This window comes from Nipponia nippon, unplaced genomic scaffold (genome assembly GCF_047370975.1).
Source record: "Nipponia nippon isolate SJK-2023a ecotype South Korea unplaced genomic scaffold, ASM4737097v1 scaffold_1, whole genome shotgun sequence".
In the NCBI taxonomy this organism is placed as follows: domain Eukaryota; kingdom Metazoa; phylum Chordata; class Aves; order Pelecaniformes; family Threskiornithidae; genus Nipponia; species Nipponia nippon.
The window spans coordinates 55,270,825-55,287,330 of record NW_028262290.1 but is presented as its reverse complement, the minus strand read 5'-3'; the positions used below and the strand labels follow the sequence as shown (position 1 = coordinate 55,287,330).

The 16,506-nt window shown below is 37.6% G+C and overlaps 1 protein-coding gene across 7 annotated transcripts in view; it reads left to right on the top strand.

Annotated features, from left to right (window-relative positions):
- LAMA1 (laminin subunit alpha 1) overlaps nucleotides 1–16,506 on the top strand; it is a 107,612-nt gene that overhangs the window by 51,328 nt on the left and 39,778 nt on the right. For 5 of the 7 annotated variants that reach the window (XM_087756155.1, XM_087756173.1, XM_087756183.1 and 2 more), the window contains exons 15-30: nucleotides 770–881; nucleotides 1,782–1,892; nucleotides 2,691–2,818; nucleotides 3,422–3,508; nucleotides 3,758–3,969; nucleotides 4,466–4,572; nucleotides 5,570–5,750; nucleotides 7,037–7,173; nucleotides 9,815–10,051; nucleotides 12,482–12,625; nucleotides 13,006–13,185; nucleotides 13,778–13,963; nucleotides 14,315–14,449; nucleotides 14,829–14,956; nucleotides 16,007–16,127; nucleotides 16,271–16,408. In XM_087756155.1, coding sequence (XP_087612281.1) covers nucleotides 770–881; nucleotides 1,782–1,892; nucleotides 2,691–2,818; nucleotides 3,422–3,508; nucleotides 3,758–3,969; nucleotides 4,466–4,572; nucleotides 5,570–5,750; nucleotides 7,037–7,173; nucleotides 9,815–10,051; nucleotides 12,482–12,625; nucleotides 13,006–13,185; nucleotides 13,778–13,963; nucleotides 14,315–14,449; nucleotides 14,829–14,956; nucleotides 16,007–16,127; nucleotides 16,271–16,408 — 2,344 coding nt within the window. The remainder of the gene's footprint in view (nucleotides 1–769; nucleotides 882–1,781; nucleotides 1,893–2,690; nucleotides 2,819–3,421; nucleotides 3,509–3,757; nucleotides 3,970–4,465; nucleotides 4,573–5,569; nucleotides 5,751–7,036; nucleotides 7,174–9,814; nucleotides 10,052–12,481; nucleotides 12,626–13,005; nucleotides 13,186–13,777; nucleotides 13,964–14,314; nucleotides 14,450–14,828; nucleotides 14,957–16,006; nucleotides 16,128–16,270; nucleotides 16,409–16,506) is intronic. The other 2 variants (XM_087756163.1, XM_087756203.1) reach the window with 1 other exon arrangement.

Genomic DNA, 16,506 nt, shown 5'->3' with positions numbered 1-16,506 from the left:
ACCTGTTCTCCAAGATATACAGGAATAAAGTCTTACCGCTCTCAAGGGAATCTGTTCCAGTGCTTCATCGTTTATTTACTTAATTCCCTTAGCCTCACCAACAGCCTTTCTTCATCTTTCCGTAATTTGGTAGCATTTCATGTCAATAACATTGAACTCGATACCAGATTTGCTTTGTGCCCTTTTGTGCCCTTGAGGAGTGGTGATATTTATGTCCATTTAGGGACAGTGTGTTCATCTTTCTAGAATGTTGGTAAAGATTTACTTAAATCATTTTACCTGTGGCTGAGAAGATTCTCTGCTGCAAAATGCCATTGTTTGTAGTAAGAGGTTTTGCTTTGTTCTGTTGTGTGCAGCAGCCATGAACTGGTGCTGTTTCTCACTACTTACCCACCTGTGATATGTGTCTATTTTAGACATGGTGCAGTAAAGTTGTCTTTTTTCAGGACGGCAATAGAAGGCTGCCCCACTGATATACCTCTAATACCATGACAGAAGGGGAAGGTTTTGTTTAAACCTCTCCACAGGAGAAGAGACAATGGTAGTAACAATAATGATAACAGGAGGAGGGCACATCTACTCCCAGAATTGCAAATGTAGTGATAACACTATGATCATAGTCTTTTTACAGAAGAGATTTGTGCCTGTTCCTCAGCTGTCACTGCCAGGGAGCAGCACTCAGCAGTGTTACTCCCTTAGAAGCAAACTATCCTGTTCAAAATCAAGTTCAGGGAGACAAATAATGTGATGTTTTCATGCTTGATCCTAGACTGGACTCTGTCACCCTGGATACTGCAAGTGCAAATGTTATAGATCTTTCTTCAGCACCAGATGTGGAATTCTGTGAATGTCCTCAAGGTTACACAGGAATATCCTGTGAGGTAACCTCTTACAGTGTTTTAAGTATGCAAAATTATCACCTATCTGAAAGGATCTAGGTTTTAAAGGCAGGGTGCCTTTAATTATACTGCCATAAAAGTATATGTTCTGTGTTGAAATGCTGTCTGCTATACTGTACACAATGCTGTAGATATTTTCTTCCAAATACACTAAATGGGATTTTAAACTTATTTCTTGAATTCTATTTGGTGGCACTAAAAAATGATGATACACTTTAGAACATCAGTGTTGCAGAGGGAGCAGCTGTAAACGCTCTGTGAAGCTGTTTTGAGCTTACCTTTCTCATTAATAGCACTTTTCCTGGATCTGAATCGTGTACGGTTTATTTCTGGTTTATGTCATTAGGTTTATGGAGGCAATGAGGAATCTTAGCAGGGAGGAATGCTAGCCTTTGGAAGATCCCACAAGGGTCAAATGTGTCACTCAAGGTGGTGTCTTATGTACCTGTGAACAGAAGATTAGGGAGGCAGAGCACCATCTGCAGAATAGCAGGAATTATTTTGACAAATAATTTCAGTGTGAAGCCTTGTGCCATAGCATCGTTAATGATTCTGCAGAGGAGGTAGAACATCTGTTTTTTTTATTGTCCCATAATAGAGAACTTCACATATTCAGCTGCACAAAACTTAACTTGTGTGCCTCCAGGGGACAAAGGGCTGAATCAAAGTTTCATGGAGTTAATTCTTATCCCCTTTATCCAGTGCAAGTAAAAAACAACCACCCAAAAAGTGCTGCAGTGACATCAATAGAGTTGAAAGAGCATTCAGTTACCACAGTGCAAATGAGTCAGATGGTGGGTGGTCGGAAGTAGGCTCTTTGAAAATGTTTTGATGTGTACTTTTAACACACACAATGTTACTGCTGTTTTCCCCTCTTTTCAGTCTTGTCTCCCTGGGTACTACCGTGTGGATGGAATACTCTTTGGAGGTATTTGTCAACCCTGCAAATGCAATGGGCATGCAACTGAGTGTGATATTCATGGTGTTTGCTTTGTAAGTCATCCTTCAAAGTGTTTGTGTTTTAAGCATCTATTTAGAAATTAGGAGAGTGTTTGGGCTGTGGGAGACAAGTTTGCAATGTATGTAAATTTCAAGCTATGGGGACCAAGTGTTTATTTTTCTTGCTTTTCATTTTTTATTTCAGAATAGGTTCAGGGGGCTCCATTAAAGTGTTCTCCAATAAAGGATTTGTTTCAGTTTATCATTTCAAGTGGGGAATAATCAGAACTAAAATAAAAATGTCACTATGTATTGGCTGATAAAAATCTTAACTTTGTGTGCTGCAGCACGCAATAAAACTTTTCCTGAAAGGAACAAAATTAAGCAGCGTTTTGGGTGAATATCTGTTTTCGGATATATGTGCATCTTCCATGACTGACATCAGTGGAAATTGCACATTACCTTCTGAGGAGAGAATTTAGTTCTTGGATCTCTTCTGAAATTTAAAGGTCACACAAATAAAATAGCTAAACACCAGTAAGAATTATGTAAGACATTTGTTACTGCAAATGTGTGCAATGTGCATAATATGTTTAAGTTTGTGTATGAGTAATGTGGCTGGTTTCATGGTGAAAAGTATATTCTGAAAAATGTAGGAAAGAAACAATTAGCGTTTGTTGTTACAACTCAGAAAAAAAAAAAAAAAAACAAGACTTATTTTCAAAGTTTTACTCTGTTCTTAATGGCTGTCTCCTTGAATGTTATACTGCGTGCAGACTCCTGCACGAATCCCTCAGGGGCTGAAAAACCATCAAAAGTAAGTATGAAAAGATTTTTTTCCATGTCTCACAGGCTTGTCAACACAACACGACAGGACCTTTCTGTGAACAGTGCTTGCCTGGCTTCTATGGAAGTCCATCCCAAGGAACTTCTGACAGCTGCCAGCCCTGTGCATGTCCTCTGAGTTCTGCTGCAAACAAGTAAGCTGCTTATGTGAGATTTTCTTTTGCATCTTCAGCAAAATCAGAAAGTGATATAAAGAAAAAATGTGAAATCTGAAGGAGAGAAAGAAGGACTTTTCTCCCTTTTCATTTGAGTGTATGTCATAGAAACATTGTTTTTCCGGGTAGACAAATGTATAGACTAAGCTAAGACAGGCTGAGTGAACTGGTGCATGTGAAGGTTGAAAGAAATACTTAGACCTATCCCCTTGAACTTGGTAGCAAAATCACAATTATCTTTCATGTTGTTTCAGAAAACAACAGGACAGAAGTGTTGCACGTGAAAAAGAGGAGCTCAGTCCAGAAATTGGACAGATTTGCTAGAAAGAGGACCAGGTTTTTAGGAAGTTTTAAAATCTTCCTTTCCTTTAAAAGAAAAAAAAAAATCAAGATTGAGTTTTTGAAAACGATAACTTTATTTTGACATTTTGTAATGTTTAAATCATTGATGTTAATCTAGAAAAATTTGCAATTACATGGTTATATAGATGGGTGCATGGACTTGAAGGGTGGATGTTGAATGTGTTTAGAAGTCTTGTGATTCTGTGTATTGACACTGATTGCCATAAATATTGTTGATAGTTTCAGTCCTACTTGCCAGCTGAGTGAAGGAGGTGGAATTGTCTGTGACAAATGTCTTCCAGGCTATACTGGTTCTCAGTGTGAAAGGTATGTACACTAGCTTTGGGTAAAATACCTATATCATTGCCATCACTAACTGTTCATCATCCTACCTGCCTTGAATTGTTCATACCACATGTACGGAACATTCCTAGTAAAATTTTCCTTCCCATTTTGTCTTTGCTTGTAATACAGAGACACTTTAGATAAAAATTTAATAGGAAGTAGTCCCTTGGGTGGGGAGAGTGTTTGACATGACTGCATTCCAGCTGATAAAGGTTTTAATCTCTGGTGCAGGTGTGCTAATGGTTACTATGGAAATCCACTCATGCCTGGAGAATCGTGTGCTCCTTGTGAATGCAATGGCAATGTAAACCCTCAAGAAGATGGCCACTGTGATACCTTCACGGGACAATGCCTGAAATGTCTGGGGAACACAGCAGGTCACCACTGTGAAAAGTGTGCTGATGGGTATTATGGAGATGCAGTGATTGAGAAAAGCTGTCGTGGTAAGCTATTTTTATCACTCTCAAAATTTAAAGAACACAAAAATGTGGTGTACATGTAGCAGAATGGATAGGGAGATACAGACCTCTGCTGAATTAATCTTCAAGTTGTGAGTTGGCAAGTGCAGGTTGAAAACTATGGGGTTTAGCCCAAGGAAGGAATGTATTATGCTAGTGTCTGACACTTCATGTTCCTGAAACCTATTGGCTTGCTTAACACTGTTCCTCCAGTGACCTGCTGTAGACAGTTCCTACTTCTGAATTTTACATATAGGGCTGGAAGAAACAAACTTCTCAAATGTATCTATTCACAGAGGTGTGTTTTTATCTTTTAGCCCAAATGTGTAGTACAGGTATTGCTGTAGTATATTAACATCTATGGGATATAAACAGGTGAAACACACATTATATACCAAATTTGGAATTCTGTATAATAATGAATAATATAGATAGACATTAATATTTTTTTTAATTTGGTTTCTTTTTGTCGAAACATAAGCCTGTGCGTGCCATGTGAATGGCTCCCTTTCAAGTACTTGTCATCCTGAGACAGGCTTCTGTCACTGCAAATCAAATGTGATCGGAGAAAGATGTGATAAGTGCTCGGTAAGCAAATATTTACCCGTTCCTAATATCTACGTTTTCTTGTATATTGATCTTCCTGTTTATCTATAGATATTGATTAGAGCAGATACAGAGAATAGCAGGAAATATATTCAGGGAAGAGGGGACCTGTTGCTGGAGCTGAGACCAAAGGTTTGTCTGCACAGGCTTTTGCGGTTGCAAATTGCTCTGCCTGTGCTCTTTGCAGATGTGAAGCTATATAGTTGACTCAGCACCCTTCTGAATAGGACTGTTCAGGCTAGTGCTGCGCTTACTGACAGCATGGAGTCATGTTGGCTTACCGAAAAAACAAACCAAACGCTAACAGACCTGAAGGGATCTTAGCACTGTGCTTCTGCAAAATGAAGTCTGAGTGGGAATATCTGAAGAATGTGGTTGGTGATAATAAATACATCATGGCTGAATGCCAAAAAGGGATTCAGCTAAAAGACAGGCCTGTTATAAGAACAAGCAGATATTCACTGGTGATACAAAACAGCAGTTTCCAGCCTTTGCTGAGTGTAGAACTGCCTCAGAAACCAGAGCAGGAAATCTGTGCCCAGTTACTGCCCTTGTGCCAGCTCAGCTGAATGCCTTTCAATCCACATGTACCATAGGTCACTGACCTGCTCTGTGCTGATCTTTCATTCATTCACATTCACAGAATTCTGTGCCTGATCCGCACAGCCCACCCTCACCTCATGGAAGTCTTTAAATTAAAATAACCTCAGACTTTAAAACATAAAGTCTCACTGATGAGATTAGAGGACCATGAGAGCATTTCAGTGTTCACTTTTTTACCCAAATGCGTGCTTGCATATAGCTGGGAACAGTGAAGAGATAAGGCCAGGGAGTCATCCCACAACAGTCACACAGTGCTGACCAATATTTATGCAGGTCAGACAGCAGGGAAAATAAACAAGAGAAAATGAGTATACATTGCATTGTTTTCAAAAATTTATGAAATATAGCTCAAATGTATCTATTTCCTGTCCAACAGGATGGTTATTATGGCCTGCTTACTGGGCTTGGCTGCATTCCCTGCAACTGCAATCGATTTGGCTCAGTCTCCGAGGACTGCAATCATCAGGGGCAGTGTCACTGTGTACCAGGAGTGGCTGGAGAAAAGTGTGATCGTTGTGCTCATGGCTTTCATGCGTTCCAGGATGGTGGCTGCACACGTAAGCTCTAATCCATGATCCTTTCAGGGTTTGTCTGAAATGTCTCTCAGCAATATATTTTATGTTAAACTGGCAAAGGTCAGTTGTTTTGATGACCATACGGAAAAATCTGTAGAACGGTCTCCTAATACTTTTATTAAGCTAGGGAACAAAACATTTCTTTGATTGCTTATTGTGCGGTTCCTTGTAGAAGGTGGTGACTATGAAATAACAACTCATAAAGGTTGCATGAGAGAAATATTATATCCTCAATAGCTCCTTTGTCTCTTTTTTTACAAAAGCCTTCAGTCCTTCAGAGAGAAGAGAAACTTATTTTTTTTCTGCAATCATAAAAGTTAAGAGCTACTACTCTTATAGATTTTTACCTTGTTTTTTCATTTAATTCTTAAAAATATATTTTATACTTTGATAAGATGTCATCGATTCTTTTCCCATCATCGCCTGGGTGTGTACAATTTTTAGTCATGATACAGAGGAAAATGTTAATCCAAATGGAGAACATGCCATCAAAAAACCTAATTTATCATGTTAATAAGATGCCCTTTTCAAGACAGTGTAGCTAAAGGAATGCCTACCTTTTCTCCAACCTGACAGAAACGGTTTTTTTCATGCCTCAAATAGCATAGTGGTATGAAATCTGTAGTGAGATTATGTGATAGGATTATGTTTTGGAACATATATTCTGTCTTTACTAAGAATCAAAGATCCCTTAGGCACCCTTAACCATTTCAGTCTCAAAAATTTTGTAAATGTTACTAAAACAATTAATAAAACCACTTTTCTGAACTTCTGCTTTTTAGCAAGAATAGTGTTACATTTTTTAAATAGTCAAGTGCTTCCTGCAGCACTTAATTATAAAAAGTTATCCATCCCTATTATTCTCTAAGAAATTGTTGAAAAGTACTAATTCCTGTGATTAATCATTTCACCTGCTTGACAACATTATCATATCTCCTGATGAGTTTTGTATCCTCTATAATAGAATTTACTCTTCTCCACAATAATTTTGTTTGCTTTGTCGATTCCCCTGTGGAAATGCAGCACTGCTTTTTATACCACCAAACAGGCTATGTCAAGAAGCAATAATGGGCTTTCAATAAAGAAAATGAAATGTCACTGTGGTCATAATTTGTTTCTCAGTGATTAGGGATGGCAAGGAGTTCCTAGTGGAATGGATAAACTGTACTGCATAATTAAGAAAAGTAAGACTGCAAGTGGTCTTGGAGTTTCTTCTCTGTAGCTAAAGCAAGGCTAAAGTTAATCATTCGGTCCTGTTTCTTTTGCAGCCTGTGACTGTGCTCATACTCAGAACAACTGTAATGCTGATTCTGGCCAATGCATTTGTCCTCCTCACACTCGGGGACCAAAATGTGAATTCTGTGAAGAAAATCACTGGGGACTCTCTCCTAAACTTGGCTGCAAGGTATGGTAGCCTGGCTGAAAAAACGTGGTGGTTAAAAGCAATTCGTTTTATACTAATGTCAGGATTGGACTCTTGTTTTGAGAACCTCAATCTTTATTCTCTGTCTCAAAGTGTTAATGCAACATGCTGACATTAAAAAAAAAAAACAACAAACCCAAACAAATAAAAAAAAAAAATAAAGCAGACTGTAAAGTGTTTATTGAGAAACCTTCTAAGAAAGCTGTCTTTGAAAATACTGATCAGAGTGCCTGTTCTGGATAGGTGCAGAGATGATATTAAAATTTTGAAGTGTGTATTCTAACTTCTAATTAAATAGTGATACTAAAACAGATTTATAGCAACAATTGGCAACAAAGAACATAGTTTCTGTGCTAATGAAGGAGTTATGATATTACGGTTTTAAAAACAATGAAACCTAGCTTATCTTGAAAGTCACTGTATGCTTTTTTTTTTAATTAAAATGGTATAAGGTAGTTAATGTTTCATGAGTGGAAAAATGGTAACTCCTATTATGTCAGCTTAATATTTATGATTAAGCAGTGAAATGCCAACTCAGTGCAGATCCAAAGAGTAGCAGCCATTTATGCAATTAGGTTCATGCTGTAAATTCCTGACAGATGTGGCATTGGGCCAATCTTTATTTTATAAACGTTGAGATTTTAAAAAGCCTCAGAATTACATGAATGTAATGGGTAATTTCAATGGAGAAACCACAAATATAATCAACTTGACAAGGTGTGTCATTATAGGCAGTAAGTACTTGACAAGTACAAGTATTAGCCAAATTGTTTTCTTTTTTCTGTCTTTAATTTTTTAGAGTAAGGATGATAAAATAGTCCTATAATGTCTCTTCAGAGTTTACTCTCTTAGTGATTTATAGCAATTTACTTGGCAGCCGTTAAACCACTGCTTTGTCAGCTACCAGCTACTGTCATTCTTACCTAATGTTCTGGAAATACAATGTGCTGGTCCCTGTGCATTTCTCTTGAAGTGTTCCTTTCATAGGGTGATTCCACAGCACTTCCTAATGGTCAAGTTTAATTAAATATGTAACTGCTCACTTTTGCTAAGTTGTTTAGCGTTCCTTTGGGTTACAGCATCACAGTAATTAACATGAATTACTCTAAGGTATTTTAGTTACTTTCTTGATGCAACAAACAATACTGTGATCTGCAGGTAACAGTCCCAATAGAGGCTCCCCTGTGCTGAATAGGCAGCTGTGGCAGGTTGAGATCCAGTGCAATGTCTACTGGCAAACCTTGGAAGGGCTCTTGCGTGCTCTCTACATGGATGAAACGATGCTATCAGAAACCCAGCTAGTCTGTTTTTGCAACACAAACTGCATTAGTGGGATACTTCATCTGGCTCCGTTTCTTGCAGTTTTCTTGGTATTCAGCATCCATGTCTGGGTGCAGTGGTGGAGCAGAGCTGTATTCATGTTTTGCTGATGACTCTTTTCAAGTGTGCTGCAGCACAGTTAATTGTACCTGTGATGACAAAAAAACAGTCCTTATAGATAGAGATTGAAGTACATGCAAATTATTTCTTTTATTATGATTCTTAAAATATGGTTTGATGTTCAGAGCTGTAGACCTTTAATGGTATCTGGGAGCCAAAGCTGTCAACTTTTTTGGTCATTAAGTGTTTTAGACTAGGCAGCGTAGTACATAGTGCTTGCTGCTAGTGTAAAAACTGCTTAATACAGATGGTAAGCAGCAAACTTGTGAAGGATGATAAAGGATACTTAGTGATGCTAACAGATTTTGTGGGACTCTGTGTAGAGTGCTCTACAACGTAAGGCTTTTCATCTCAAAGAGAGATGATGGGAAAGAAGACTCAGGGAAAATGCTCACAGTCAGGTGATGATAGATGGAATGTACTTTTTGCCTGCACTGTTAGAAATAACCACAGAGCAAAACTGGACTTGTTAAGTAACCACAGATATGAAATTAAGATTGAAGATTAGATCCAGTCTGCTTCAAAAAAGAAGGACAAGTTAAGTACATCCACTTTGTATATTTGAATAATAGGTTCACATTACTGATTGCATAATGAAGGATGGGCTCTGCCAGGGAACAGAGCTGCAGTGCGTGCTGAGCTTCCCACCTTTGGATGCAATGAGATTCTTGGTTCATCATCAAATAGCAAATGAAGCTTGAGCAAGATGTAGACCCTATTAATGCTTCTTGAAATCTTAAAAGAATGTCAGTATTAGGATTTTTCTTTCTATCATATTTATAAAATTATTGTACTTATAGATTTCTTTTCATCCAACATTTACGTAACGTTGTTTTACTTGCTGCACTCAGTACACAGTATTTTAAATGAAATCCTTTGGATTTTTTTTTTTTTTCTGGAACAGGTTCCTTCAACTTCTTTGTTTTCTGATCCAGATTTGGGAATCCACAAAGCTTCTTACTTTATGCCATCCACTGTTTACTGGAAATGCAGTTCTTTTTATTCAAATACAACCCAAACAACCCCATTTCTATGTGGAAGTTCTTCCCTTTTATTATTGTATAGTAATTGTTGACAAACATTGAGTTTTAAGGGCCACTCTAAATTTACTATGCTGTTTCTGTTGTAACAAAATTGTCTTTAAAGATCTGCTATTTATGAACATTTCTTCTTTTCATCTAAGGCTTGCAACTGTAGCAACACTGGTTCAGCCAGTCTCCAGTGTGATGTATTGACGGGTCAATGCCAGTGCAAAGCTGAATTTGGAGGACAAGACTGTTCCAGGTGTGCATTAGGCTACAGGGACTACCCGGACTGTGTTGCCTGTGATTGTGATTTGAGTGGAACCAAAGCAGAGATGTGTGATGACACTGAAGGACTTTGTGGTTGTGAAGAAGAAACTGGCATCTGTACCTGCAAGGTAATGAAGTATTCAGACACTTTTGGGACAGACAGCATTGGGGTTTTCTGGACACTTATTACATAAAAGTCATGGAAGGTGTAGGGCTGAAAGGCCTTCAAAAGGCAATCTGCATCCCTTCTTTGAGACATTTCTGAGTACACCTAAATCACCCCTAAAGGATTTTCTGTGCCAGTGCTAAACAGGTCTTATTATTAGTCAGCGGGGTTAAAAACTGTGAGAAGATGTTCCCCACTTTGGACAGACACAACACAGCTGTAGGAAGAAGAGAGAGCAACTTTACCAACATGGGGTTGTTATTTCAGTTCTCAGAAATTCCTGTGATAATACTAGGCAGTTTGTCTCTCCTACCTCCCTTTGTTTTGTTTTACATAGCCAGGTAATTTTATTTCCAGTTTGTGGTCATAAAATTATTGTGGCACAGTACTGTAGTTCTCTTTTAGACAGAATTCATGGAATTTGGTGTGGATGTGTGTTAAGAAGTACGGATCAGGACCCTAATCACAAAAAGTCATGTCTAGCTAACAAATGCTGAATCCTTGCTAAATTTACAAAATAGCCACTGTACATCTGATGACAGGAAAATGAATGGTGTCTTTCTAGTCTTGTACAGGATTTGGCGTATTTCACTACTGTGGTCTCACTGCAGTCCTAAATTGAAATAGATTGCATTTGCTCAATGTAGGATCCATGTGTTTATTCTGTATTAAGTGAATTTCTGTAACCATATCATTCTTGTAGTATATTCAGAGTCCTCTTTTTCGTGGATTACTATTGTAAGGTAGAAATGAATGAGGATGCATTTGTCTTATTTTCCTGTTGCTTCTAGATTTTTGTCTGCCTCCTTTTGTATAGGACAGAGCACTCGCCATGAGTTCTGGGACAAATTTTTTTTAAATCTTGTTAAGTATATGAGAATGCTGTTAACAACTTCAGTGTCACTAGATTTCTCTATATGATGTAAATCCCTTCTGATACCAAGAACAGTATTGTATGAACCATTTTAATGGTACAATTTTTATGTGTTTTATTCATCCCACTTGCTTTTTTTCTACAGTTGCATTTTGCCTTGCAAATAGTTCCAGTGATAATAGTTCATAACTCATGCATTATTTCTTAGCTGCTGTTTAAAAGGGTTTTTTCTCACTACACATAGAACATTGGTGAAGAACCAGCTATAATAGATAAAAGTATTCTGATGCAATGAGCAATACAGAGAAAATGTTTCTACCTCAAGCCAGGGAAAGCTATTCCTTCAGAGAGTCTAGGAATACTTTGCTGCAAGAGTTGCACTTCAGAGTGCAGGTCACATTAATTGATATCGTCTTGAAGTTTATGAGCAGACAATCTCTGATAAAAAGCTTTTTCTTAAGCATAAATTCTCTACATGCTGTTTTGGCGATGAATTATTTCATTCTTTATGTAGAGATAGATAGACAGCACTTCTACAGCTTCTTCCATCCTAGATGTGAAAGCATTTTAAAAAACTAATTAAATGTTAGAAAACTCCAGTGAAAAAACTATTATATTCTTAGTCTCATTATACAAATAGACAAAATGAAATACAGAGAAGGTTTTTTTTCTGCTCTTACACACATGGTTTTATTAGGTTTGGGAACAGCACATTGATTCAGGTGATATAGCCTGCTCTTTTGAAAATCCAAATGATAATGATTAGGAAGAAACCAATAAATACAAAATGGAGAATCTCAACATTTTCTGAAATGTGGTTATATCGCAAGTTCAAATTTGTTTCCTATGCTATAGCCAAAAGCAGTGCTTAAAAATAACTCACGTATATTGCTAATAGTGAAGTCTGCATTGACATTCTTGTATAAAAAGGAAAGCATTAAATACAGAGATTTAGTAGTATAGATATTTCTGAAAAGGTGGGAATCTGTTCTTGGAAGACTGAGTGATAGAAAAGAACTTACTTCAAGGCAACAAATGTATGCCTTCATAGGTCTCTCTCCAGTCTTCTAGTTAAAGGTGCCAGCGGGCACTGACTGTAGTTTTGGGTGTTTCTTCAAGCTGGACTTACCAGTTGGTAATTGAGTGCAAAAACAGACATTTGGGAATACGTCCCCCAATTCCTATTCATACTGAGCAGTTTCTTTGGCTTTGAGAGCTCATTTTCCAGATGGGGGATGGGGGAAGATTTTTCTGTCTTGAATGAAAATGTATAGCTGCTAATTTTTGCTAGAAATTAAAATACATGAGTTTAGCTTGAACGTTCCATGTTTCCAGCATTGGAAAACAATGAAAATAATGAAAAAAAAAATACTGCATAGTAAAACAGAAAAGATATAATAATTGACTTCCTGTTATGTAGTTTACCTAGCGACTAGTTTTTCTTCTCAAAAGAACCACCTTTCATTCAGCTATCAAAGTAACATGAGTGTGCTGTTACGCTTTTTTTATTTCCTCCAGGAAAATGTATTTGGTCTACAATGCAGTGAGTGTAAACCTGGAACTTTTGCTCTGTCTGCTAACAGTGTATTAGGTTGTACTCCATGCTTCTGTTTTGGGATGTCCACATTTTGTTCGGAACTGGAAGATCATGTGAGAATTCCTGTAAGTAAAGTGACATAAATATACAGACACAGTTTGGTGTTATCCTCATGTTAAGTACCACACTGGTGTGCCTAGGGTTGCATACATTTCATGAATCAGGCTGAATGTAATTGGCTAGCCTATGGAGGCAGTGGTATATGGCAGAACAAAAAAGAAAGCAAATGGGAAGTGGTCATAGTCCTATTTCTGAAACCTTGTGTTTCACTCTTCGCTTTTTAAAAAAAATAAGTATCAAACACGTTTCCCAATTTTTTGGTTTGGGCATTTATTACTCTAAGATGGACTATTGACTATCTCAAAGCAGCTGAAACTGTTTAACAATATATTACACTGAGATAGAATATTTTTGTTGAATGAGTCTTTTGCTCTTTGTGTTGCAGATCACCTTAACTCCAGATCAGTCCATTCTGCATGTAGTAGCTCAAAGTAACCTGACTGGAACAGTAGAAGGAGTATTTTCGCAATTTCCTGATGTTTTACTGGATGCTGTTATAGTCAGAAAATACTTAAATACAGAAACATTTTACTGGAGGTTACCAGAGCAGTTTCAGGGAGACCAGGTAAGGTAATTTCTCTGTTGTCTAATAGTCACTTCTTTATTGTATAATAGTCACTTTATCTTCATAACATTTTTCTCTGTTAGTTCTATTCTTGTAGGTCATAATATTATAAATATTCAGTGACTGAACTTATTTGTAGCAAGCATAAACAATATGTTTACATTACTCTTTCCTAATGAGATTTTTCTTGACCCTGTAAATTGGTAACACCCATATTTAATTACCATGTTACTCTTCAGAGATCGTATAAGGGGAAAGAGTGATGTATGCAATTTTACTTTAGAAACCTGAAAGAGTTTTCAGCCTTGATGCTAGATTCACTATATAGATCATGGAATCTCTATTGCTTAGGAATTAAATGAAAATTGAGTGCACACATTGAAAAGGCCTAAAAGAAGAAACTGAGCCTGCTTTTTAGAAATATGCATTTAACCTTGGTGCAAAAACTGCTGAGTTTAAGTCAATTTTCATGTTTTGTTGCCAATTCTTCAAAGAACTGACAGTTTTCAAGTCTTCCAATGATGTTAAAACATTTTCAGCTAGTAGCTCTATCCTTGGAATAAATAAAAGTAATAATTTTTTATCCAAACAGCTCATGGCCTATGGAGGGAAGCTGAGATATACTGTTGCTTTTTATGCTTTGGATGGCTTTGGAACCTCAAATTTTGAGCCACAGATTCTAATGAAAGGAGGTCACACCAGCAAGCTGGTCATCTATGTAGACATCCCTTCTCCAGAAAACGGCGTAAGAACTGACAAGGAAGTAGAAATGAAGGAGGTAAGCCAAAACATTGGTGTGGAAATATTTCCTTTCTTCTATGAGCTTTTACAGAAAAGCTCTATATATTTAATAAAATACTTTGAAAAATGCATATCTGATTTCAAATATGCTGAGTAAATAGTGCTTGGATTAAAATGCATCTATTTTAGGGAAAAAATGGCTGGGAATATCGTGCTATAGCAGTAAATAACATTTTGACATCGTTTCCTCTTTTGGAAGTGCTTGAAGGTGTTGCTGTGGCAAGCTTTTCAAACACAGACTCAGATTTCAGTGATAAATGGCAGGCAGCCAGGTATTGTCACTCTCAAGCAGTCTCATAATTTTGTAGTCTGTATGTTTCACTCACAGGCCAGGAGCAGCATATGGGACATGAATCTTAGCCTAGCAGGAGCAGTAAGTTACAGTAGTACCCACCGGACAATTTCAGAGGAGATAATGATGACCTCCTTTGGTCTCTGGGACTCTCTGCTGCCTGGGGCTGAGGTGAGATCTAGCCTCCTTGACAGGAGGCAGGACGCAGTTACAGGAGCTGTTTCTAACTGCACGTAAAATGAGTGCTGTGAAGTTCTGGTCTTTTGGCTGTCTGGATTCTCCAGATTTAGCCACAAAAAGCTATGCCATGCAGGCCTGGACTGCTTTCCTGTACAAACTGGTCATGGAAGTTGAGTGCAAGGAAGGAGAGGAGAAATGATATAAAACCATGTCTTGTTCTAACATGGACCAAGATTTTGGATTTTCTGGGACCTAGAGTTTAGACACAGTCACTGTGACTGCATTTCTGAAAGAACACGTAAGAAGGAGTAGAGTATTACCTTGAAGTGAGCTTGAACATTCATGGTTTTAATGTGTTATGTTTCCCTAGGATTCTTGGAAGTATTTTAACTCTGTGTCTGATGAGCCTGTCTTACGTTCTGACTTCATGTCTGTGCTAAGCAATGTTGAATACATCCTTATCAAGGCAGCTTATGGCCAAGGATTGCAGCAAAGCAGGTAAAGCAATCTCTGATTCCATTTACTTGTTATATTGCATTTACTGTAATTTAACCTAGAAATAGTCCCAAATGAGCGATATAGTAAAGATTTAACTCAAGTTACAGAAATTTCCAATTTCCTATTTATGACTTTTGTTCTTCCTCTGATAAGAAAACATTTATGACCTTTAGCAGCAGCAGAATCCCTCTTTAATTCTTTCTCTGAAACACTAAATGTCTTTGCTGCTCACTTAGATAGATAGAAAAGCCCATAAAGAAGCACAGAGCCTTACAGACTGATGCAGTGTTCTGCAGGATGAATGATATAGTTAGATGTTTTCTAGATTATTTCTTTCCCGTCTTATTTTTATGAGTACTGAAAATTTTTGTTTGTTTTTTTCAATTGAAACATATGGTCCCCTGAGTTCTTGGGTTTGTACCAATCTAGGTCTCTCCTGTAGCTTTATGCACTCTGGGCAGTGGTAGTAAAATATTCCCACCTCAGAATGGCATTTTACTGCCATTTTGAACAGAACTAGGTTACTAATGAGAAGGAGGAGATGGGATATATAGTCATTGCATCTCTCAGTTTGGAACTAACAAGACAAGCAGAGATGCATCCAATGAAAACCCAACGTCTGTACATCTTCACAGCTGTGAAGAAGTGTGGTTCCACCTCCAGATTTGGGATTATTTTGGATTCACATGCCCTCAACTATCTTTTTGTTAGCTCTGTCCAAAAATTTTTGGGACAAAACAGATATATTTCTGTCTAGTGTTTCTGAGGCAGAAATACACTCTTGCATGGTGGGTTTGTCAAGTTTTGCAGACCAATGGGAATCAACCTATATTACTTTGAAGTACTTCTGATTTGTTTGTTGTAGGTCCTGAAATCCCGTATATAAGTAAAGAATCTTCAGATTTTATTGAGATATTTGCATGGGGAAAAGGGGATCATGGGAGATTATGTATGGTAGCCCTGACCTTGAAGCATAAAAATGTTTGGATCTCAGTTTTGGTGCTAGGACTTCTCTAGATATTCATGCTCTCTTCTGCATATATCCTGTAGAATTGCAAATATCTCAATGGAAATTGCAGTGAAGTTTGAAGAAATGCATCTAGGCAGAGCTAGAGCTCGTCTTGTAGAGCAATGTAGATGTCCTGCTGGTTATGCTGGATTGTCCTGTCAGGTACAGAATCCTTGAATCCTTTTTGTGTGTCTAATAGTGAGATAATAAAAAAGTTACTTAAATGGCTTTTAAAGTTGTTTGTAACTGTTGATAGCTGTGATAATTTTTTTTTTTTTTTTTTATTTTACTCCCCATACAAATAGAGCTGTGCTCCAGGATACTACAGGGGAAAACATACAGAACTCAGTGTAAAAGAGCCTCACACTCTGATAGTACCTTGTGTGCCTTGTCAGTGCAACAACCACAGTGAAACCTGTGATTCTGAAACTGGAAAGTGCTTGGTATGTACAATTTATACATTTTTCTGTTGGTTTCACCTGAACATAAAATGGCAGTAACCTGTGGAAGAAGTTTCTGGGAGAAGTACATGGCTGTACTA